A 25,346-nucleotide genomic window follows, 5' to 3' on the forward strand; every position below is an offset into this window, starting at 1 on the left:
AGGCACCCATTGGAAGAGAATGGAAAATAAGAACCGGCAAGAGAATTAAAGCCACAGCCTTTGATTCTGGTTACACTCATAATCGGAAAGCATCCAAAGGAATTTCCAATGTTTAGAAGGAGCCGTCTTTGCTTTGGGGTAAGAAACAACTTTGTTTGCCAATTCTTAGTTAGTTAAATTTCCATATGATGAAAGGCAGAGAAGGAAGTTTGCATTTTGATTAGAGACTCTTCATTTTTTCATCTTTCCTTTGTCAAATATAAGATCTAGTTTATTTGTATGAGTCCCAAGGAGACATCTCCTCTTCCTCCTCCACCACCACCTCCTCCTCCTCCTCCTCCTCCTCCCCCTCCCCCCCTCCTGCCTTAGAAATATCGAGAGATATGGCAGTCCCTGGACTGTTCACACTCTCTCTTTTTTTAAGACTTTGTGATCTTCAGAGGTTCCACCTCTGTATTCGCAAGTTGGTCAGCATCTTGGGGAAGAAAAAACTCCCTTTAGAAAGGCCTGGTATGAAGCTGTCATAATTTTCCTGGCATTCGTAACGCTGTGCCAGAAATGAACTGAAAGCACATTAACTGCCGTAACAAAGATTCTGTGACAGGGCTGCGGGCCCAAACAAGGGAACGCAGCCAAAATGTACAGATGGCGAACTGCACTGACTTGTTTTAGCAGTGAGACACTGGCCAAACTTTGATTGGTTTCTTTGAGCCTCCAGCACCCTGACATGCCACAAATAATATAGGCCCCTAGGGGGAAAAAAAATGAGCTGGAAGCAGTTTTGAGTGAATGTTGAATTCTGAGCCGGTTTGAGCCATGGAAAATAGAACAAGCCTCCCTTTCCAGAAAGAGGGATTCATCCTTATGGTGATGTTTGTCACACACCATTATTGTTGCATGGTGCATTGCCTTCCCTGTTTGTTTTTTTTTTAAAAAACCTGTAATCCCTTAATTCGGGGTGGAGTCAGGGTGACTGAATGGAGCTGAGCATTTACAGTCCAGATGCCCTTCCTGATGCCTAACGCAGAGTTCACAGCCCATATTTTCTCTTTGCGCCCTGATAGAGAAACATCTTTAGCTACCTAGGATTGAACCCTCAACCTTCCCAATGGGAAGCAAACATTCTCACCTCTAGGCCACAATGCCACTCCATTGTCTTCCTTCTTAGAAGGCTCTGTAATCTTAATTTTAAAAGGGGATGTGATCAGCCTTGTCTACCTCCAGTGCTTTATGATGCACTCATGATCCTGAATGGGAATCAATGTCCATTTGTTACATAAAGCTTTAGTTGGACTCATAGTGAAGGAGCTTTCAGGGTTTAATCAGCTGCTAATCTAAGTGATGCTTGGTCCTGGGGAGGGAAGCTATGGCAAATCTAGACAGCGTACTATAAAGCAGAGACATCACCCTGCCAACAAAAGTACGTATAGTCAAGGCCAGTTGCATTGTATGGCTGTGAAAGTTGGACCATAAGAAAGGCTGAGCGCCAAAGAATTGAGGCCTTTGAACTCTGGTGCTGGAGAAGACTCCTGCAAGTCCCCTGGACTGCAAGGCGATCCAACCGGTCAGTCCTAGAGGAGATCCACCCCGACTGCTCTTTAGAAGGCCAGAACCTGAAGTTGAAACTCCAGTACTTTGGCCACCTAATGAGAAGGAAGGACTCACTGGAGAAGAGTCTGATGCTGGGAAAGATGGAGGGCAATAGAAGAAGGGGACGACAGAGAATGAGGGGGCTGGATGGAGTCACTGAAGCAGTAGGCGTGAGCTTAAAGGGACTCCAGAAGATGGTAGAGGACAGGAAGGCCTGGAGGAACGTTGTCCATGGGGTCTCAATGGGTTGGACACGACTTCGCAACTAACAACAACAACAGACAGGTGAGGACCCCTGAGGACAGGTGGTATGATGGCTCAGTGGTTAAAGAGGCTGAGCTTGTCAACTGGAAAGCTGACAGCCCGGAATTAAGACCCAAGTGCCGTACGATGGGGTGAGCTCCTGTCACTCTCCCAGCTCCTGCCCACCTAGGAGTTTGAAAGCATGCAAGTCAAGTAAATGAATAGGTACCACTTTCGTGGGAAGGCAGCCGCGATCGGTCGGACACGATTTCGCAACTAACAACAACAACAACAATCTAAGTGAGGAAGGGTCAGTGTTAGCTCAATCTCATATGAATCAAAACAGAAGCAAAGGGTTCCCAGTGAAACCACTGTAAACACAATTCCTCCGAAGCAAACGAATCTCTTGCATTTCTGCGTAGAAACGCAGCAATACTTATTTGCAACACTCAACATTTGCCAAGGTAGCCCAAAAACGAACAACAGAAATCTAACTGTGACTTCTCTCCATGTGTAAAGCAGACTGCAGGTTCCAGCGATTCGGAATTTTTCCATCCTGGGGTGATTTTTGCATCGTTCTAAGCTTCTAACAAACTCTGTGCCATAGGGGAGATTTTTTCCCCCCAGCATGTGCACATTTGTGATGTTAGCAACCTTTAGTTCGATAAAAAAAATTCAGGGCCTCTGAAATAGCCTGGTGTAACTTGCTTCTGGGTTAAATAAAACAGTCTGGCAGCAGAGATCAAACTGAGAATGGGCTATTTTTAGCAGCATTTTTATTTGTTGTCCAGGAATAATAAAAATTACGCCTCTGGGCTTGAAAAGACAGCTGCTGCAAAGGAATCAGAGCTGGGATTTTGAAGACAAATCTCTTCAAAGACATCTCCCAGCCAGCGTTAATTTTAAAGAGTTTCTTACTGACACTGTAACAATCAATTTTTTTCAAGACACCAGTCAATTTTTTCCAAAGGCCACGTCTAGGAATAATTTATGCAGCTCTAGGAAAACATTAGCAATTTGATTAGACGAAGTGACATTGATTGAATTGGTGTTGATGAGTCCGTGTTGACTCTTGACAAGCATATAGATTGAGTCTCTTCTGAATAATTTGTCCTCAACGTGTCTTTCAGCAGGGACATTAATTGTTCTTGTCACCAGGTCTATCCACCTTGCTGCTGCTGGCCTTCTCTTTCCTTCTTTTTTTCTCAGCATTATAGGTAGTCCTTGACTTATGGAACTGAAGGCTGAAACATATAAGGAACGCTTGCTGGAATTGGGTATGTCTAGTTTAATAAAGAGAAGGAGGAGGGGGGGGGACATGATAGCAGTCTTCCAGTATTTCAGGGGCTGCCACAAAGAAGAGGGAGTCAAGCTATTCTCCAAAGCACCTGAAGGCAGGACAAGAAGCAATGGGTGGAAACTAATCAAGGAGAGAAGCAACCTAGAACTAAGGAGAAACTTCGTGACAGTTAGAACATTTAACCAGTGGAACAACCGGCCTCCAGAAACGGTGAATACTCCAACACTGGGAGTTTTTAAGAAGAGACTGGACAGCCATTTGTCTGAAATGGTATAGGACTAGAGCCTCATGTACATGGATAGAGCATGTTTCAGCATCCTGCCCTCCCTGGCAAAGAAATTTATTGTCAACTTGTAGTAAGGCTTAATTTCTTTAAAAACAGTGGGGGAAGTTACAATGTCAAAACATTAGCATGTTGTTGCCGAATTTGAACAATGCACTGGTGGTGGTAAATGTTGCTTTTTGAAAAGAGTCGTTTTTCATCTAAAAAGGGAAAAGTCTACACAGTAGCCTGGCTGCCAGCAGGGAATGGGTTCGATTAATCTAGTTGAAATGTTAATTTATATCGCTAGTTCATGTACAATATGCCGTACGCTAAATAAATAAATAACCAAAAGGAAAAAAAGGAAATGATAATCATCATAATAAATAGAAATGCCAAACGAAAGCAAAGGAAGTACCAATCGTGATAGGAAGAGGGCGAGACTCATTTTGTAGGGGCTTCAGGACTTTGTGATGGTGCAACCACTGGATAATTTTACCTGGTCTTTCTCTCCCTAAAATGAAGGATGCTCCTCTCCATTTGGCCAGCCCTGGGATGTGAGGCACACTGAGCCGAACGAAGATAAACCCTGTTCTGTTTTTAGAATGTTTCTTTTGTTCCTGAAAGCTTCTTTGTCAGCTGCAATATCCACCGATTCCTGCAAGAGTCCTCCTAACTCTATGCTTAGCAGCAGCGAGAGCAAGGAAGAAAAAAAAGAAGCTTTTTCACCTGCCTTTTTTCTGCTTCTCCTTCTCCAACCCCTCCTTCAATGAAACCTTGTGCCTTTTTAAAAAATAAAAATTAAAATCACCAGAGTGCTTCCTGCATCCATAATTGCTCTTTTAGGAAGCTGCGTCTTTCTGGTTTCCCCCAGAGCTGTGACTACAGCCAGCTGAAAAAGTAGCAACTGAAGGCTGAGCAAAAAACCTCCGACAGGCACATCTGACTTATAGATTGGATGTGTCTGATTGTTATTACTATGGAATCTGTTCTTTCCTTGTCTACAGTGCTAGGTAATGCTACCGATTCACTCATTTAATGTCTGGCGGAAATAACCAGTGTTTGTTGAGTTCAAAGCACAGAAGAGTTCATCCTTGCTACCTGTACATAAGAACCTGGTCAACTAACAGTCAAAGCTAAGATAAAGGTCAATGGAATTCATGGGCCGGACTTGGGTCCCTGGTGACGATGCAAAGGATTCCAAACTGATTGTATGTTTAACTCTGCCTTCCAGCTCAGCTTTCTCTTCTACCTTTATTGTCCTATTCCTGCAAACGTGTTGATGGTGGGTTGAAGTATCTGAGGACTTGGTCATGTGATAACCCTGGATTTAAGACCCTCATAAGATATGACAGAAATTCCAGGCTCCATTATGGTCATAAGCTGAGGACTACTCTGTATATCAGGTGTTCCAGTAACTAAGGGGCTGTCACAAAGGAGAAGCTCCTAAAGGCTGGACAAGAAGCCATTGATAGAAATTAATCAAGGAGCATCTCAAAGATGCTTTTACCAAAGGCAACTGGAATGTTTTTTGAGGAGGGGGAAGAAGATGTTTCCCTTCTCCTCCAGGAAGCTTTTTCAGTTGCTCTTGAATGAGAAGCAAAACTTTTTCAAAGAAAAGAACCAAGAAATCCAGTTTACCTTTTGGAAAAAAGCACACTTGAGACAGCTATGACCTGGATGACTGAGAATCCCCATAGACATTTAATCAAGGAGAGATCAAACTAGAAATAAAGAGAAATTTCCTGACAGTTGTTGTTGTTGTTATGTTGTTAGTTGCGAAGTTGTGTCTGACACATAGACAACGTTCCTCCAGGCCTTCCTGTCCTCTACCATCTTCTGGAGTCCATTGAAGCTCACGCCTCCTGTTTCAGGGACTCCATCCAGCCTCCTTCTCTGTCGTCCCCTTCTTCTCTTGCCCTCCATCTTTCCCAGCATCAGGCTCTTCTCCAGTGAGTCCTTCCTTCTCATTAGGTGGCCAAAGTACTTGAGTTTCAACTTCAGGATCTGGCCTTCTAAGGAGCAGTCAGGGTTGATCTCCTCTAGGACTGACCAGTTTGATCGTCTTGCAGTTACTGTAGAACAATTAATCAGTGGGAGGACTTGCCTCCAGAAGTTGTGGATGTTCCAACACTGGAGGTTTTGAAGAAGAGATTGGACAACCATTTGTCAGAAATGACGTAGGGTCTCCTGCTTCAGCAGGGGATTGGACTAGAAGACCTCCAAGGTCCCTTCTGACTCTGCTATTCTGTTAGTTTTGGAGTGATTGGGCTACTGTTGGCCAGTTCCAGGATGGATTAATAGCACTGAGGTTATCCAAGTCCTTGAATTCTGTTGGGCATGACTTCCTTTTTCCAGGTTCATGCTTAAGCCACTTTGGCACATGGACCTTACACATTGTGACTCCACAACAATCACAACTATCTTAGATTTCTTACCATATCCTGCTTCTTGAGAAATGTGCGTGTCAGCTGGTCCTTTCATGATTAACTTTCTAATCAAACTGAGGCACATAAATAAATTAGCATTCCCCCCCCCTCCTTTGAATTCCATATATCTTCAGGCATTTCTTTTTCAAGTTAAGCATGGTTTTTTTTTTTTCAATTTTTTTTTTTTTTACAGGGAATTCTTCCGGCTATGTTTTGGGTTTAGTTTGCAATAAAAACAAAACAAATAGTTACCCAAATGATCTCTGGGTAAATTCATTGGTGGATTGTTGCTATGTTGTCCTAAACATTGTGCACGGTTAACATAACAAGAAATGCAAGGGTAATGAGCTAAAATCTGGTGTTTCATCTAATGTCTTGCAGAAAAAAGAGTTTAATTTTGCAAGAGCCAAAGAAAGTTGTGCTTTGATCTATATAACATGGTTGTTTATCTCTGTTTTGTATCTGTTGTATGCCACAAGGTAGACCGTGTTTTTAAACATCAGTTTCTGGTGCTATGACATTTAAGCACTAAATAATGGTTGCCATTTTTTTTGTTCTGTCTTTTTTGCATTCTTAAGAAACTGGAGCAGTATGGTTTAAAGATAATACTTTAGGAAACTTAGATTAAACATCTTTCCAAACCTGCTGGAAATGTTTTGCATTGGCCTTTTGATGGCTCTTTTTGGAACGAATTGTTTGTGGCTTTTAATAATTTCAGATAAGTTTTGAAATGGGAAGAAAGTTCGGTTCAAGGAAATTTTCTCTAATGGATCGGTGAAAAGCAAAAAGTCTGCCATCCTTGAAGCTCTGAATACATCAAGTTGTTTTAATAATGTGCTACGATTTAGGTCAACAAGTCCAGCGTGATTGACAAGAGCAACAGGGACGCCTCCTGGAAAAGGAATTAATAAGTGATCTTCTGGCTTTGAGAGGCAGAAATTTCACCACAAAAGATTTAGGAATTTCACTGAAGTCTCGTGAACATTCCATCTATGCAGTTTATACATTTTCCCCTCCTCGAACAAAGCAATTACTCAAAAAAAAAAAAAAAAAAAACCACCAGCAAATCATTTGACTTTTTTTTTTGCTTATTCCAGTCATTTCAGAGAGACCATTTTGAGTAACCCTTCTCTTTTTGTAAAAATCACAAATCTCATTTTCTTCCCCTCTCGCAGACTGAATTTAGCACCTGAAGGATTGTGCTTTTCAGACCAACTATGCGAATAGGCTGAATTACGCCAGGATGAAATCTTTAAAAGCGCAAATGTCTGCTGAGGTTTGCAAAAGGGGGGGGGGAATCATAAAACTTTTTCGTTTTGTAAACTTTTCAAGCTTGAACCCAACTTTGCTTAATAGTTGGAGGGAAAATATTTATATTTGGGTGAAAATGAGGCCGCTGCACGGATCTTTCGGTTTTATTTAAACGTTTCCATAGGACACAGTCTCTGTGTCTGGGGGTGTCACTCTTGTGGAGCCCTTCTCACTTTCTAATTTCCTTTTGTGTACAATTCCTCAGCACAAGTTTGTTCCAACAAAATAGAGGCCGTTCCAGAGGAATGTTAAGTAGACAGGAACGAATGACAAAAGCCTCTCTCTCGCCTAACCTTCCTCCACCCCTTTTGAAATAAATTTAATTTAGCCACTGAATTATTTATCTCTCCTCTTCCCCCCCCCCCGTCCATCTGTGAGGGAGAATAGCACAATCAAATTAACCTTCGTTAAACGGTGCTGTCGCCTAAGGATTTTTTTTTTCTAAAAAAAGAAATACTTCTAGAAAGTAAGCACCATTTAACTGAAAGCATCGAGAAAGCCTAGAATGAAAAAAGCAAAATAGGAGACAGCTTAATAACTGTCACCAGTTTTCACGCTGGAGATAAAATGGCAGTAATATTCTGTTATTTTTTTTTTTTTTTCTGCAGAGAGGTTCTGTCTGGCCAGGTTTTTGTTTTTTTTAAAAAAATGTATTGCATGATTAACTGTATATCTTCCCCCCCCTCCCCAAGCTGGTTAGAATACATTATGTTTCCCTTTTGTTGTTTTTGCTCAATATCCATGTGAGGTTGTTGGGGGCTAAAGGAGATTATTAGTCCCAAGTTAGCCAAAGAAACTCAGTGGGGGCAGCTGAAATGTGAGTCTCCCTGTTCCTGCCCGATATTGGATAGGAAACACTTATATTGGACAGATCAGCTGATTTTACTTTATTGTAAAGCTACATTTAAAGAATCTTGCTAGTGTGAAACTAAGGAGGGTCCCTTTAATTGCAAGTATATTAGCTACGCAAGCACTTCTTCTAATTGTGTTAGTTTCCCAACATTTAATGCGGGTTTCCCCCACCTTCATCCCCCCCCAAAAGAAGAGGAATTCTTTTCAATCCTTAGGAATATCCCTCCCTCCCTCCCTCCCTTCCTCCTCCTCCTCCTCCTCCTCCTCCTCCTCCTCCATCACTCACAATCATTCACTGCTTTTTTGTCTTTCTTTTAGAAGGGAAGGAGAAAAAAAAATGATGGAGGTCTGAGCGACTGGCAGGCACCCAGCTCTATGGGGGTGAATAATATAACTGTTCATTCAGCATCTTCCCCTGATGTTAGACAGAGAAGCTCACTTGATCTCTAGCATCCAAGAATGGCAAAATAGTCATTCCTGACAGAAAAAAATGTGGTGTGACCTGTCCCCCATTTCCTTCTGTGCAACTGGCTGTTTTAAAAATACATTCCTTTACAGCCCACACCCATTGCGCATCGCAATGCAAATGCCGCATTCTGTTTGCCTGCTGCATCGGTGAAAAAGCACATTTAAAGTCAGTCCCTACGGTCTCCCTCTTCTTATCCTTCTGTTTAAAAAAACAGTCATTTGGCCAAAGTATTTTGCCTCCTTTTGAAAGGATCTCTTGCTTCCAGACGCTAGAATAAAGTTTTGTTTGCAACAAGGCTGTGATTTGCCGGGAATAAGTATAACAGAATATCAGAGTTGGAAGGGACCTTGGAGGTCTTCTAGTCCAACCCCCTGCTCAAGCAGGAGACCTTATACCATTCCAGACAAGCGGCTGTCCAGTCTCTTCTTAAAAGCCTTCCGAAGGCAAGCCATTCCTCTGATTCATTGTCACTGTCAGGAAGTTTCTCCTTAGTTCTAGGTTGCTTCTCTCCTTGATCAGTTTCCATCCGTTGCTTCTTGTCTTGCCTTTGATATCTGTCTGTGAAAACTACCCTTATGGAGTCATTCCACTGTTGCAAATTGACAAGTGCTCATTTTTAAATAGGGTTTTTTGTGTCTCTCTGTGTGTTTGTGTCTTTAGCATTTGGTTCAGTTTGTGCTAAATTGTGGGCTTCTATTTTTTTTTATCAGCAGATGGCAGTGTAGCACTATTTCTCTGCCATAGAATAGAATAGAATAGAATAGAATAGAATAGAATAGAATAGAATAGAATAGAATAGAATAGAATAGAAAATAGAATGGAATGGAATGGAATAGAATTCTTTATTGGCTAAGTGTGATTAGACACACAAGGAATTTGTCTGCAGTGCATAAGCTCCCAGTTGTATGTACAGTTGTATATATACAAAGTGATAGGTCATAGATCATAAACCACAGTTACAATAGATAGATAGATAGATAGATAGATAGATAGATAGATAGATAGATAGATAGGTGGGTGGGTGGGTGGGTGGGTGGGTGGGTGGGTAGGTGGGTAGGTGGGTGGGTGGATAGATGGATGGATAGAGGTTGAGATAGATAGATAGATAGATAGATAGATAGATAGATAGATGGATGGATGGATGGATGGATGGATGGATGGATGGATGGATGGATGGATGGATGGATAGAGGTTGAGATAGATAGATAGATAGATAGATAGATAGATAGATAGATAGATAGATAGATAGATAGATAGATAGATAGACAGATAGATAGATAGTTGGGGTAGAGGTTAACTTAAGGGATGAATTCAGGACCTGAAGGCATGCACATATGTGTGTACACAAACGCACACACACACACACACGGACAGACGTGACGGTTTAATTCATCAAACCAGCTCAATTTTATCATGTGTATACCCCCGATTTAGCAGCAACTTACGAGAAATTGGTTCAATCTGCCAGTGAACTTGGCTTCTCTTATCTGTGTATAATTTTGAGCCAATTCTCAAAAGTTGCAGCTGCACCAACGTATAGAGAACGCTGGCTGGCAAGAGGCAGATGTACGCAGGGAAAGTGGAACTGGTGAATAAGCATGTAACTCATATTTCAAAGCGGAGCTTCGCTTTTGAATTCTAATGAGTCGGCCAGATAAAGCTGCAGAGTGCTTTCTCTCTCTCTCTTTTTTTTTTTGGAGGAAGATCTACTACTTGAAGCTGGTGAACGCTGTTCTTTTTATTCCCTATCATCCATGCAAAATCCCTCTTCCGGGTAGGTGTGATAAACAGAACAAGTTCTTTACCTGTATGTAAATGATTTCTCTAAGCAAATACCGGGGATAGTATTTCGCACAAACAGCTGCACCCACACAATTTTGCCACTTGAAATGGAAACAGTTTTAATGCCTGACAAAGCAAAGGTATTATCAATGTATGATTTATAACACATCCGCAGTGCTCTTCCCATACATTGATCGAAGGGGGTTTATGGATGTTTTCATTACGGCCGCATTTTATTTTATTTTATTACACTTCCATAAAAACAATGTTTCTCTGCCTTATTTTCTGCTGCAGCTGGTTTCAATTTATATGTTAATTTTTGCATTAAGACCATAGATCTTGCTTTATCGGACTGTTTGTTTTTTTTTCCTGAAGGGACCCATCTAGATTAGCCAGTGCAAAATAATGCATTTAGACTCGTGTTAATTTATTAGCTACCAACGGCTTTTAATTTTTTTTCTTTATTTTTCTTTTAGCGTCCTGGAGTCAGTCTTGACTCCTAAAACGAGACAGTTGTTTCAAGTGAGTTTTTCCCCATTTAATGACTTGTCTGGCCACATTTGTTAAGTGAATCACTGCAGTTGTTACATTCGTCACACGATGACTTGGCTTCTCAGAAGTTCCCCAAAGTGGGACCACGTGACCCCGTCATAAATACAAGTCTGAATTTTGATCACATGCCCACGGAGGATGCTGCAATGGTCTCGAATGTGAAAAACGGTCATAAGTCGCTTTTTTTCAGTGCTGTTGTAACTTTGAAGGGTCCCTAAATGAACTGTTGTAAATTGAGGACTACTTGTACAACAAACTGGCTCTCACCAACATCTACTCCACTTCTAGTACATATAAAAGGCCTGGTGCAAAGCATCCTGATTCTTTTGGTCAGTAAAGGGAATAGAATAGAGTAGAGCTGGAAGGGACCTTGGAGGTCTTCTAGTCCAGCCCCCCGCTCAAGCAGGAGAACCTATACCATCTCAGACAAGTGACTGTCCAGTCTTTTTTTAAAAACCTCCAGTGATGGAGCGCCCACGATTTCTGGAGGCAAGCTGTTCTATTGGTTGATTGTCCTCACTGTTAGGAAGCTTCTCTTTAATTCCAGGTTGCTTCTTTCCTTGATTAGTTCAATCAGTCAATCAATCAATCAATCAATCAATCAATCAATCAGAATAGAGCTGGAAGGACCTTGGAGATCTTGTAGTCCAGCCCCCTCCCCTTGCTCAAGCAGGAGAACCTATACCGTCTCAGACAGATCAATGTCCAGTCTCTTTTTAAAAACCTTGAGTGATGGAGCATCCACAATTTCTGGTGGCAAGCTGTTCCACTGGTTAATTGTCCTCGCTGTTAGGAAATTTCTCCTTAACTCCAGGTTGCTTCTCTCTCTGGTCAGTTTCCTGTCCTGCCCTCTGGTGCTTTGGAGAATAGCTTAACTCCCTATTCTTTGTGGCAGGGAAGATGACAACTTTGAATTGTATAAGATGTGTTTGAATATTAGTTGGTCGGATTAGTTTGATCCCCGCAGGTAAATAAACTGTCCCTTTCCTATTTGTGACCCTATCGTCGTAAAAAAGAAGTTGAGACTCTAGAAAGAGTGCAGAGAAGAGCGACAAAGGGAATCAGGGGACTGAAGGCTAAAGCATATAAGGAACGGTTGCTGAAATTGGGGATGTCTAGTTTAACAAAGAGAAGGACGAGGGGTGACATGATAGCAGTCTTCCAGTATCTCAGGGGCTGCCCCAAAGAAGAGGGAGTCAAGCTAGTCTCCAAAGCACCTGAAGGCAGGACAAGAAGCAATGGATGGAAACTAATCAAGGAGAGAAGCAACCTAGAACTAAGGAGAAACTTCCTGACAGTTAGAACAATTAACCATTGGAACAACCTGCGGTGAATGCTCCAACACTGGAAGTTTTTAAGAAAAGACTGGACAGCCATTTGTCTGAAATGGTGTAGGGTTTCCTGCCTGAGCAGGGGGTTGGACTAGATGACCTCCAAGGTCCCTTCCAACTTTATTATTATTACTATTACTATGATGATGATGATGCTATAAATACTTGATAAAGCCAAGTATTTACATGGAGAAGACTGTGGCAGTTTTGATGAGTTTTCAGTAAGAAATCAGAATGTACATTTGTTTGTTCGTTCGTTCGTTCATTCATTCCTTTCATTGCAAGGTTGCCTGAGTCCATTGAGATTCTGGCCAGCTCATCGATGAAAGAAAATTAGAAGCAGACAAAAATATATCAAGGAAAAAAAGAACCCCATTCTAAAATGTTAATGAGTTCATTAATATTTAAAACTTATCTTTAGCAGCGATATAGTGTGTAGAAAGTCGGAAGTTTAAAGAAGGATGGCAAATGTCTTCTTCAAACTTTTAAAGCTTTGATTTAAAAGAGCTGGAGGCTCACATCCAGCTTTGATTCATGCCCAACATGTTGTATTAATCATGGTTTGTTGACTAAGTCACAATTGGCTGGATGGAAACACATCTCACTAAGCCAGTGGTTCTCAACCTTTTTAATGCCGCGACCCCCAACCGGTTGTAAGTCGAGGACTACTCAACCGGTCGTAAGTCGAGGACTACTCAACTGGTCGTAAGTCGAGGACTACTCAACTGGTGCAGCACCGTTTGCAGAATGGGACTTTTCAGGGGCTCAGCAGGGCAGAGACAGCCTGGACAATTCCTATTGGCTTTTGAAAGCCAATAGAATTAGACTCTATTCAAGAGAGTCTATTCTATTGGCTTTCAAAAGCCAATAGAATAAAAGGGAGTAGCACAGCTAAGGAAAAGGGGGGAAAAATGGCGGACTGCGTTGTTTGGCGACTCCCGTGAAATGGTCGTTTGATCCCAAATGGGGTCCCGACCCACAGGTTGAGAACCATTGCACTAAGCATGCTTTACATGCCTTGTTGTCCGCATAGTAGGCCAACCCATAAGTCAAATAGAATGTGTGAATCAAGCTCTATCTCCCGTGGGTTCACTACTACTACTACTACTACTACTACTACTACTACTACTACTACTACTACTACTACTATTATCATTATCATTATCATTATTATGGAATATATCCAGGCGAAGTTATTGTCTGTTGCCCATCATAGGATTGAGCAGAGGAAAAGAAAGGGTGAAGAGGGTTAAAAGAAAGTCAAACATTTTTTTCCCCTTCTTAAACCCCATCTCTGCTTTTTTTTTTAAAAAAAAAAAAAACTGGGTTGAAAAGGAGAATAAAAACAATGACAACATGGATAAATGCCTTCGTTTTATCTCCCTTGCTAAAGAGATAAATGTGATATTAATTACGTGACACGGCTTTGAAAACCGTTATAGATCTTTGTTTTCTTAGGGAAGTTTTCATCTGGGAGCAATCAAGACCAGTTTTGTTTTGTGTTTTCTTTTTTCATTGGGGAAGAAAAAAAAATCCACAGCTTTTAAAGATATCCCTATGTAACTGACATCTGATTTTTTTTTAAAGGTGGGGTTTTTAGATCTCCTTCAGTTTGCAAATCTATTTGATTGAGAAGAATCATGCAAACCTTGAGCTCGGCTCTAGCGTAAGGATCCCTTGTAAAATCCAAAACTAGCATTGTTCTTATTTAGGGGTTATTTTCTTTTTAAGTTTTCAGAGTCTGCCGTGTCTTGCGATAAAGCGAGTAGAATAAAGCAATGTCATTTCTGATTCTTACATTCATGAAAAAAAAACAACCCACCAGCCATTTATTTCTTGAAATGAATGATTCATGTGGAACATGAAGGGATAACTCTAGCATTGAATGTGGCCAGCGATAGCAACATGCATGGAATTAAGTTGTCTAATATTTCCTGTTGGTTACTGAGAGAGGCAGAAAATGTGTTTTTACAGTGGAGCCTCTTGTGGTTTGTGGCTTTGGGAAGCATTTAACAATGATCTCAACTTGTTCCCAACAGGTGGATTCTTTTCCCCATATATTTTCTCCATTGAGTGTTGCCTGCTAAATGGAATTATCTGGGGTTGATCCACCCTTAAGCCTAGATTTCTTGTCCATTTTGCGTGGGAAAAGCTTGGAAACAATGATTTAGCATAGTGGAAACAATTATTTAGCATTGTCCCTGAAAAGGAAGGGAGATTATCCATGGAAAGCCTACCTCTTCTTGATGATACTCTGGATTTCAATAATAATAATAATAATAATAATAATAATAATAATAATAATAATAATAATAATAATAATAATAATAATACCATCAAACATCCACATCTGCCTATCCCAGGTCCTGGATAAGGACTCGATAGGTAGAGAAAATGCCAAATCTGGCTGAACATCTGGCTGACTGTGAGATGATCCATAATAATAATAATAATAATAACAACAATAACAACAACAACAACAACAACAATAACAACAACAAGAAGAATAAGAATAAGAATAAAGTTGGAAGGGACCTTGGAGGTCATCTAATCCAACCCCCTGCTCAGGCAGGAAACCCTATACCATTTCAGACAAATGGCTGTCCAGTCTCTTCTTAAAAACTTCCAGTGTTGGAGCATTCACCACTTCTGGAGGCAGGTTGTTCCACTGGTTAATTGTCCTCACTGTCAGGAAGTTTCTCCTTAGTTCTAGGTTGCTTCTCTCCTGGATGAGTTTCCATCCATTGCTTCTTGTCCTGCCTTCAGGTGCTTTGGCTGGCTTAGCACATTGTGTGCATCCAGACACGATTGGTGGAGAATATGACTCTGTTGTATTCAATGAACTTTGGAAAAATCCACCTTAGCCTTTTGGACAGCGATCTAGAATTGAAACTGATCATTTTTCATTCTTGCAGAGTTTTTCTTTAACAAGATTTATTGAGGTGGACGGGACTGGGTTATAAGAATGCCAGCAACGGGAGGATTTCCAGTTTAGAACCCACTATATCCCCAGCTGATATTTTTTCTGATTTTCTTCTCTGATCCAATACGAAGGCCCCCTCTCTACACAGATAATGGAGAAACTTGCAGCTGTCTGGTCCTAGCGATGAGGATGAGGAGGTTATCTAGTCAAGTCCAACTTTTGGCAATTCTGCGGGCCACATCTCTCCACCTCTTCGGTCATGCATCGCTCCTTTGAGTTGTTCTATGCCAGTGGTTCTCAACCTGTGGGTCGGGACCCCATTTGGCGTCAAACGACCATTTCACGGGGGTCGCCAAACAACGCAGTCCACCATTTTTTCCCCTTTTCCTTAGCTGTGCTCCTCCCTTTTATTCTATTGGCTTTTGAAAGCCAATAGAATAGACTCTCTTGAATAGAGTCTAATTCTATTGGCTTTCAAAAGCCAATAGGAATTGTCCAGGCTGTCTCTGCCCTGCTGAGCCCGCCAAAAGTCCCATTCTGCAAACGGTGCTGCACCAGTTGAGTAGTCCTCGACTTACGACCGGTTGAGTAGTCTTCGACTTACGACCGGTTGGGGGTCGCGGCATTAAAAAGGTTGAGAACCACTGTTGGTGGGTGTCAGCTTTGAGGGTGTCCAGCCATCCTGTTGCGGTCATCAAGTCTCCTAAATTTTTTATTCATCTGGGGGAACTGACTCATCTCCGATGTCATTTGGATAAGGGAGGTACCCCTGTTGGCTCTAGCCTTGGAAGAGTTTGCATATATGGCTTCCTGTTTTTCCTCATCTTTCTTCTTTTCCCCCCCTCAATAATCAGAAAAGAAAACAGAGTATTCACAATAGCCGCTTATCGACAACCCCCCCCCCAGGGCTGTAAAAATGTGCTGGTTTACAGCAGAAAATTGAAAGATCGGCCAGCCTCTTTGATTCGTTACCCATTCCTGGGGCACAGTAGGCTCCAGCAGTTTAGAGCAATCCTTCATTAGTCAGAGGAAAAAGCTCCTGGCTGAATAAACAGCCTTTTGATCAAATTTGCTGCCTGCCTCTCACCCGTACATTTTCTAAAATCCAGCTCATTGGCCGCAGATTTCCTTCCCCATTTTGAGTTTTATTATAAAAACGTGCTGCAGGTACCGTACTTTCCAGCGTATAAGACAACTTTTGCAAGCATTAAAATCGGGGGCGAAGTCGGGGGTCGTCTTATACTCCGAGTCGTCTTATACGCCGGAAATTACGGTAGTTTGCGGCATATAAGACGACTTTCTAGACATGTGACTTGGCGCCGAAGACGGGGGCCGCCTTATACGCCGGAATATACGGTAGTCCTCAACTGATGATCACGATCTGACGCCAAGTGTATGTTGCAACCCAAGCGAGACATTTTGTGAAGTGAGTTTTGCCCCGTTTTACAACTTTTCTCGCCACAGCTGAATCACTGGCACTTGTTAAGTGAGCAACCTAGTTGTAAAGTGAATTCAGCTTCCCCATTGACTTGGCTTGTCCAGAAAGATGGAAAAGGTGATCACATGATCTGGGAAACACTGCAGCTATCGTAAATACGAGCCAATGGCCAAGTGTCCGAATTTTGCCGAGCCACTGAACAGAACACAGGTACTCCTTGATTTACAACTGTTTGTTTAGTGGCCATTCAAAGGGTCAAAGCAAGAACATCCAATGTTAGTAGATGAACAGTGTTCTGACAGATGAAACTCTCCAAAGAACTTCGAGGCATTGTTTACCTTAAAGAATCTTTATTCGAGCAGCATAGCATCAGCACGTACATAAGCAAAGCCAAAATCTGGATTCCCCTCCCCTGAGCACATAGTATCAAACACAATTTCCTCCTCTAACTAACAATCATAAATCACATTCTCCAATTAGTTTGAAATGCAGGCTTTCCCTCCAGTTCTCCAACCCGCCATTTCTTATCATCTCTTATTTGAAGCTCTGAAGTCACATACTTTGTGTAATGGGAGTTAGTTAGACATAACAACATTGTACAATATTGTTATGTCTAACTAACTCCCATCACACAAAGTTAACAACAGCAGCGAAGAAGTGACTTAAGATCAACTTTCACACTTACGACCATTGCAACTTCCCCGTGGCCACTCAATCAACATTTGGATGTTTTGGCCAGTAAAATAAAAGCGGATTGGCTTTTACAGGTAGCCCTCCACTCACCTCCATTTGCTTAGTGACCGTTCCAAGTTACAATGGTGCTGGAAAAAAAAAAGATACTTAGGTCACACTGACGACCTTTGCAGCATCCGCAGGGTCACGTGATCAGAATTTGGACGCTCGGCAACTGGCTCATGTTTATGACGGTGGCACTGTTCTGGAAGTCACGTGACACCCCCCCTCCCTTTTGTGGCCTTCTGCCAAGCAAAGTCACGGGGGAAAGTCACCACCATCTTAACAACGACAGCGATTCCCTGAACAACTGTGGCAAGAAAGATTGTAAAAATGGGGCAAAACTCCCTTAACGACCGTCCGGCTTAGCAAGAGAAATTTTAGGCTCCTTTGTGGCTGTAAGTCAAGGACTACGTGTACTTCGGCAAGTTGTGCCAGGAGCGACAGATAGGGATGTAACGCGTGTCCAAGTGGCATTTTGGCCGATGCAGAACACACGTACACACTTCTGGTGGCTTCCCACAATCTTCCCAGGTCTTCTTATGCGCTCCAGACGTGGACAGCCGATCTGCCGTTCTTGCTGCTGAGGCTCAATAAGTTATGAAGATCCCCTTGGCCTTTGGCTTGGAAACAGGGGCTCCGTTTAAACCGGCAGCCCACCCAGAAGTGGGGTAGGGTGGGGGGGGAGAGGCAAAAGAAACAGGGGCAGACATCAACAGAGGCCTTTCTCCTCCCCATCCCATCTCACTGTAAGGCTCCCCCCATGCTGCGCGCATGGCCAGGAACAACACAGGCCGTTTCTGTGCAGCTCAGCTCAGCCTCCTCTTAGCTAGGCACACCCGGCGCTTGGTCTCTCCGCCACGCAGCTCTTTCTGGTTTTTATTTTTTTATTTTTATATTATTTTTTAAAAAAACACGACATGCCAACTTTGGAGGCCATCTTTCAACTCCAGAGTTTTCAAAGAAAATAAAAACGTGTGAGTTACAGGGTCTTTCTCTCCACCCCCAGCCCCCCCAGCATGTCCCCCTCCGTGCTGCTTTCAAGGTGTGTTGCTTGCCACATACCTTCCTTCAAGTCAGCTGCAGTGTTGCGTTATTGGCTTGAAAGGCCAAGCAAAGCACACGCTGCTCTCTTGGATGCAGGAACTGTTTCTGAAAAGGATGTGCAGCTAGATGAAGACTTGCAGAGAGAAAGAGAGAGAGAGAGAAAGAGAGAGAGAGAGAGAAATAGAGAGACAGAGAAAGAGACACAGAGAGAGAGACAGAGAGAGAGAGAAAAAAGAGAGAGAGAAAGAGAGACAGAGAGAGATAGAAAGAGAGAGAGAGAGAGAGAGATAGAAAGAGAGAGAGAGAGAGAGAGAGAGAGAGAAAGAGACAGAGGGGGGGGGTTGCACTGATATAGTGTAGAGCTAAACCTCAATTAATGACTGGTTGCTTAGTTACTGTTTGAAGTTTCAGTGGACCCCCCCCCAAAGGTACTTATGACCCAGGTTCGAAGTTCTGGGTCCTCACCTGTGGTCATGTGATCATATTTTGGGTATTTGGCAATCAGTTTGCATTTACAAACAGCCATGTGACCACGCAGAGAACTGCTTGTTCACCTGTTTGAATCCCACCTCTGCCCTCAGTGATCAGAGGATAAAAATAGCCATCTCAATCACGGAGTCATCTAAGCCTTTTTTGCTGGGTTCATCCCTCACCCTTTAAAGTCTGCTTGCGTCTCCTTTCCTTCTGGCTGAATTGTGGTTTAGAGCAGTGGTTCTCAACCTTTTTAATGCCGCGACCCCCAACCGGTCGTAAGTCGAGGACTACTCAACTGGTGCAGCACCGTTTGCAGAATGGGACTTTTGGCGGGCTCAGCAGGGCAGAGACAGCCTGGACAATTCCTATTGGCTTTTGAAAGCCAATAGAATTAGACTCTATTCAAGAGAGTCTATTCTATTGGCTTTCAAAAGCCAATAGAATAAAAGGGAGTAGCACAGCTAAGGAAAAGGGGGAAAATGGCGGACTGCGTTGTTTGGCGACCCCCGTGAAATGGTCGTTCGACCCCAAATGGGGTCCCGACCCACAGGTTGAGAACCACTGGCTTAGAGGGTTGAGTAAACTCAGCCAGTTATGGTTGGCATAGCCTAAACCTAGCCCCATGGCTCGATATGACAATGCTTATGATTTATGTAGAGATTAGGGAGAGGCTGTTTGGGACATTCTTTTTCCTTTGTTATTTTTTCCCCCGCTGGGGAGGAACATCCTTCATTTAGGGATCCTGGTAGGAGTCAGTGGGAAAATGATGTATGTGTGGATTCATCAGAAACAACCCACTGTGGAAAAATTGAGCAAAAGCAGCATTCTGGTTGCAGTTGGCAACTGTGAGCATAGAAGCTCTTGCTGCTCTGGAGAGTAAAACCCAAGGACTTGGCCAGCAAATGGGGTACCACCTGCACAGGTAGTTCTTGACTTATAACAGATAACTTAGTGACTATTCACAGTGTCGATGGACGCCTCCAAAAGGTACATACAAACTGATTTTGAAGTTATAACAACCGCACCCCCTCTATAACAACAACAACAACAATAATAATAAAGTTGGAAGGGACCTTGAAGGTCATCAAGTCCAACCCCCTGCTCAGGCAGGAAACCTTATACCATTTCAGACAAATAGCTGTCCAGTCTCTTCTTAAAAACTTCCAGTGTTGGAGCAGGTTCTGGAGGCAGGTTGTTCCGCTGGTTAATTGTTCTAACTGTCAGGAAGTTTCTCCTTAGTTCTAGGTTGCTTCTCTCCTTGGCTAGTTTCCATCTGTTGCTTCTTATACTGCCTTCAGGCGCTTTGGAGACTAGCTTGACTCCCTCTTCTTTGGGGCAGCCCCTGAGATACTGGAAGGCTGCTATCATGTCCCCCCCGTCCTTCTCTTCATTAAACTAGATATGACCAATTCCAGCAACTGTTCCTTATATGCTTTATCCTTCAGTCCCCTAATCATCTTTGTTGCTCTTCTCTGCACTCTTTCTAGGGTCTCAACATCTTTTTAACTGTGATGTGATCGGATTTGGGGCACTTGGCAACCAGTTTACTTTTACAGCCATTTGCAGCAACCCATGGCCATACGGCTGTGATTTTTATTTTTATTTTACTTTTTTGCTCTTTGCTCCTAGTTTCCACCAAAAAAAGTACCCATTGGTAAAATGTATTTCCTTAATGACTGTGATGTCCACAGCATTCACTTAAGGATGATTGGGGAAAAAAAGTCATAAAATCTGGTCTGGTCATGTGATCATCCACTTAATGACTGGAACATCTTGTAACCATAATCTGGCTCAACTAGAGTCCTAGACTTCGAGGATTCCTTGTACTGAGAAATAGAACAAGAATCAAGATCAAGTGAAGTGTTAATATACCACTTTACAAGGCCTTGGTAAGGCCACCCTTGGAATATTGCATCCAGTTTTGGTCACCATGATGTAAAAAAGATGTTGAGACTCTAGAAAGAGTACAGAGAAGAGCAACAAAGATGATCAAGGGACTGGAGGCTAAAGCATATAAGGAACAGTTGCTGGAATTGGGGATGTCTAATTTAATGAAGGACCAGGGGTGACATGATAGCAGTCTTCCAATATCTCAGGGGCTGCCCCAAAGAAGAGGGAGTCAAGCTATTCTCCAAGGCTCCTGAAGGCAGGATGAGAAGCAATGGATGGAAAGTAATCAAGGAGAGAAGCAACCTAGAACTAAGGAGAAATTTCCTGAAAGTTAGAACAAATAATCAGTGGAACAACTGCCTCCAGAAGTTGTGAATGCTCCAACACTGGAGGTTTTTAAGAAGAGACTGGACAGCCATTTGTCTGAAATGGTACAGGGTTTCCTGCCTAGGCAGGGGGTTGGATTAGATGACCTCCAAGGTCCCTTCCAACTCTATTCTAAATCTCTTTTGACCGACTTCAATGCCCTTAGGATTTTACTTGCTCTTAAGTTGTTAACTTGTCGGTACGGCTCTTGAAAAAAATCTGAGAATTTCTTAGCCTAATTCTTGGATGGAAGTGGAGACGTTCAGCTGTGTGTCAGCTTTGCTAAGCTGTTCCATAGCATGTGCAGAGAGAGGGGGAAGGTGTCGCTTGTGGTAAAATGTTGTTTTTTTCCCCCCCCACAGTTGGGTGGATTGTTTTCCTTTGAGGCGACATGTCTCATTGCTTAAGAAGTTTTTTTTTTAAATTAAAATAATAATAATAAAAAACTTGGGTGGTTGCGGTAGAAATTAAAATCCTTGGATAGGAATAAGTTTGCGGTTTGTCCAGAAGACCACAGGCTAAAACTCTGAACCAGCACGACATGCATAAACAAGCATGATCCTATTTTTTTTTCCAGTCTCTTCCCCAATGTTCCTGTATCGCCAGGCCTTCGATCGAATTTAATAGCAGGAACTAAAATTATGGCAAGCGATTGGCTAAAGTTCAGCGCGTAGTTTATTTTGCTAGTATTTTTTTTTTCATAGTAAGATGCGTAGTTATCTAGCTGGGACTTTCCTGTATCTGTGTCTTCCTGCATGAAATGATAGAATAATTGCATCCATTTGGTCCCAGTGACCAAAATTCAGATTGTATCCTGCAACTTTATCCTGGGACACATATATTGGTCTTTATTCAAAGCTTTTACTAGTCTGTATTGGTAGAAGAACATGGTAGTGTCTGAGATTATTCCACACGATAAAACAGGGATCTTCAGACTTGGCAACTTTAAGATTTGTGGACTTCGACTCCCAGAATTCCTTAGCCAGCCCTGAGGAATTCTGGGAGTTGAGGTCCACAAGTCTTAAAAGTTGCCAAGTTTGAAGACCCCTGTGATAAAAAAAAAATCAGGCAGATGGAATTTTCTCCCAAAGTGTTTCTCCGGATTGCGTGAACGGATAGCAAAACGAATGACGGCACTCACTCTTGAGCGAAGGCAGAGTTGTGTGTATTGGCACTTACATCAAACAGCCTTAACCACAGTGTGGCACTGTCTGCACGCAGCTTTCATCCAGGGACAGACTAGCGTGAGAAAATTAGCACACCAGAAATTGATTCAGGGTTGAGCTGAAATGGAGATCATGGCTGGTTGTGTAATTGGCCCGGCAGGGTTTGTAAACCGATCAACCCACCTTATGACCCCCGGCTCACGCAAGACAAACAAACCAGCATCCCAATTTAAGAGAAGACTGTGGCTTAGTTATCTCTTTAAGTCAGTGGGAAAAACCGGGGAGGGAGGAAAACAAACAGGCTGTAAAAATCAGTGAAGAATTACAGTACTGTCTCCCTGTTTCCTACTAGGCCAGGTTAGCAAAACCCTTCAGAGCTCTTGGTGGTGGAACTCAGATCTAGGATATGATTCTTCTTCTTCTTGTGCCATATCCCTTATCAGACATTGGCGATCATGTTGGCGATCCTGTTTTTATCAGCAGCCACACGAAAACATGCTGCTGAGTTTTGTCCAAACCAGTCCCTTAGATTTTGAAGCCACGATGTTCTTCTTCTGCCTGGACCTCGTTTGCCTTCCATCTTTCCCTGGAGGATTAAATGGAGTATGCCGTATTTTTCTGGGTGTCGCATCACCTGTCCGAAATATTCTAATTTTCGTTTTTTTAATTGTTTTGATGATTTCCCTGGGCTTTCCCAGGCGGCTGATCATCTCCTCATTTCTGATCTTGTCAACCCAGCTTATACGTAACAGCCGCCTGTAAATCCACATTTCAAATGTTTCTAGTCTCTTCAGGTGGCCTTCTGTCACGAAATTTCATTTTAATGTAGGCCGGTTAGTGTACATTTAAAGTGACAATAAAGTTATTCTGAATCTAAGCCTTGAAGATGGGTGGACTTCATTCAACTACCAGAAATTTGCAAAATGGAATCAAGCCAATTATCCTAGGAAGGATCTACCACAAACTCTAGCCTGGAGTATCTCAACCACAGCAGCTTGAAGATGGGTGGACTTCATGGCTGGCTGAGTAGACCAACTCTCTACTCCATAGAACAGGATAGGAAAAAATATAGCATCTGACAAGCCTGATTTTCAGTCTTAGGCTTATGTCGTAACTGCAGAAGACCTTTTTCATTTTGAAGAATGCTGTTTGGGCTTTTTCTATCCTTGTCTTTACCTCAGTGGTCACGTCCCAGCTTTCATGCAGGATATGATACATGCAAAGAATGCAAAGGCAGCACAAAGAAACTGAAAATAAATCAGGGAATACGATCACTTTAAGGATGAAGATGCTTGTGGGTGAGGGTGGTTTGTGATGCTGTGAATAAGGATGTCGATGTTGCGTTTGCCACATCTCAAGAACGCATAAGGTGTTGAGCGGGGAGGGAAAAAGATGCAATGGGGGCATTGGGAACCATCAAGGATTGGTGTCTTCCTTGAGAAGGATAGATAAAAGGGGATTTGATACCAACGAACGCCTGTGGCTTTGCTGTAGTGTAGAGTTATCTAAATCTGGGATTACTGCATGGACAGCTCTCATAAACCTGGCGATTTGAGATTCATATTTATGACTGGAGCAGCTGCTTGGCTCTGCAGTCTTTTTATTCTTAGGTTTTTGTGGTGGGCTCCAGTGTTTCTAGTACTCTGGTTCAGGAGATCTACATTATGGACTTGCTTCTCTGGAGTCCATTGGCTGCTTCAGTCCTCGATTTAGAACCATTTGTTTAGTGGCCATTAGGTAGCAACTGTGTTACCAACAACCCATTTTACGGACTTAAGTGCAGCAATTCACTTGACAACTGTGGCAAGAAAGGTCAGAAAACAACAACTGTCTCACTTAGCGATGGAAAGTTTGCAGCATCCCCAGAGTCACGAGATCAAGGTTCAAAGGCTTACCTGTCTCGCTTAGCAGTGGAAATGTTGGCCTCAGATTGTGGTCGTAAGTTGAGGACTTCCTATAATCTTTCTAGTAGTTTTCTAAAGCTTCTGCTTTAGGATGTTCACTATCCTGCAGGGCACAAGGAAATAGTCTTTAGGAAGAGCTGCTGGAGAAGAGAGCTTGGATGGTGTGGTATAACTCATTGTCACATATTTAGCTCAGACACATTACAGGTAATTCTCAACTTACAACCATTCATCTGGCAGCCATTGGAAGATTCAGTGGCACTGAAAAAATTGACTTCCAACCAAGTGTGAAACTTTGGCAGGCCATGTGCCTCTGCGTTTCAACTTACCTTTAGAGTAAGGGATGTGTGTGTGTTACTTTTGAGTGGGTTATATGGGGAAACGAAACTTCTACAATTCAGCTGAAGGCTGGGAGAACCTGGAACCTTTTCAAGGACACAATAACAAGTGTGGATTTGAAACAGACAGTTCCCATTAAAAAAACGAACTTGTTTATATGGACTACATAAGACGTTGGGGTTTTGGCTGGGAAAATTATTGTTTAAGTCTATGAATTGGTGGTGGAGCCTCAGAGTTAGTTTTGCTTTGACGTTACCATGCAGTGTGTTCAATAAACAATAAGATTTTGGAGACAGAATGAACCTGGAGTTTTATTCGGATTCTGGAGCTGAATGTTGACATTATGACTATCACGATTATCTCCTCTTGCTTGACAGTAAGCTGCATGGAGCTGTTGAAAGAAAGCCTGGATGAATTCTCCAGGGCTGATGTTCCCGGGATTGTAGAGAGCTTTCTTTTTCCTTGTTCCACATTTCTTTGTAAGTCTATTGCATGGACATTAAGCTGTCATCACCGGCTTCATGGTTCAACAGAGGTGCAACAGCTTACTCTGAGCTTTTCCAAGAATGGAGAGTTTATCATTCTGTTCCCATCTTCTCTAAATTATGTTGCCTCCAAATAGTTTGATTGCTTTCTCTGGTTTCATCACAACCTTTGGGGGGTTTTTTTTGGGATGGGGGGAGGTGTGGAGAGAAATGACAAGTAATGCTCGACTTAACAACCATTTGTTTAGTGACTGTTCAAAGTTACAACGGCACTGAAAAAAAGGGACTTATGACCATTTTCTACGCTTACGACCCTTGCAACATCCCCACGGCCACGGGATCAAAATTTGGATACTTGTCAACTAGCATGTATTTATGATGGTTGCTTGTGAAATCCTAGCATCCTGTAGAGATGCTGTGTGCGGTAGTGGTTGTCTGCAGTTTTTCGTAAATTGCGATGC

At 42.5% G+C, this 25,346-nt stretch overlaps 1 protein-coding gene across 8 annotated transcripts in view; it reads left to right on the forward strand.

The window, feature by feature from the left end:
* LOC120315768 (ankyrin repeat and fibronectin type-III domain-containing protein 1-like) overlaps positions 1-25,346 on the forward strand; it is a 258,611-nt gene that overhangs the window by 70,568 nt on the left and 162,697 nt on the right. Inside the window, exon 1 of one of the 8 annotated variants that reach the window (XM_039360651.1) lies at positions 72-138. The exons of the other annotated variants lie outside the window; for them this stretch is intronic. Within the exon in view, the coding sequence (XP_039216585.1) occupies positions 109-138 (30 nt within the window). The 5' untranslated portion in view covers positions 72-108. Of the gene's footprint in view, positions 1-71; positions 139-25,346 lie in introns of those variants that run through there. 8 annotated transcript variants of the gene reach the window in all.

The sequence above is a fragment of the Crotalus tigris genome, unplaced genomic scaffold, assembly GCF_016545835.1.
Source record: "Crotalus tigris isolate CLP2741 ecotype Arizona unplaced genomic scaffold, ASM1654583v1 scf7180000019173.45859301935:6455823, whole genome shotgun sequence".
Lineage (NCBI taxonomy): Eukaryota > Metazoa > Chordata > Lepidosauria > Squamata > Viperidae > Crotalus > Crotalus tigris.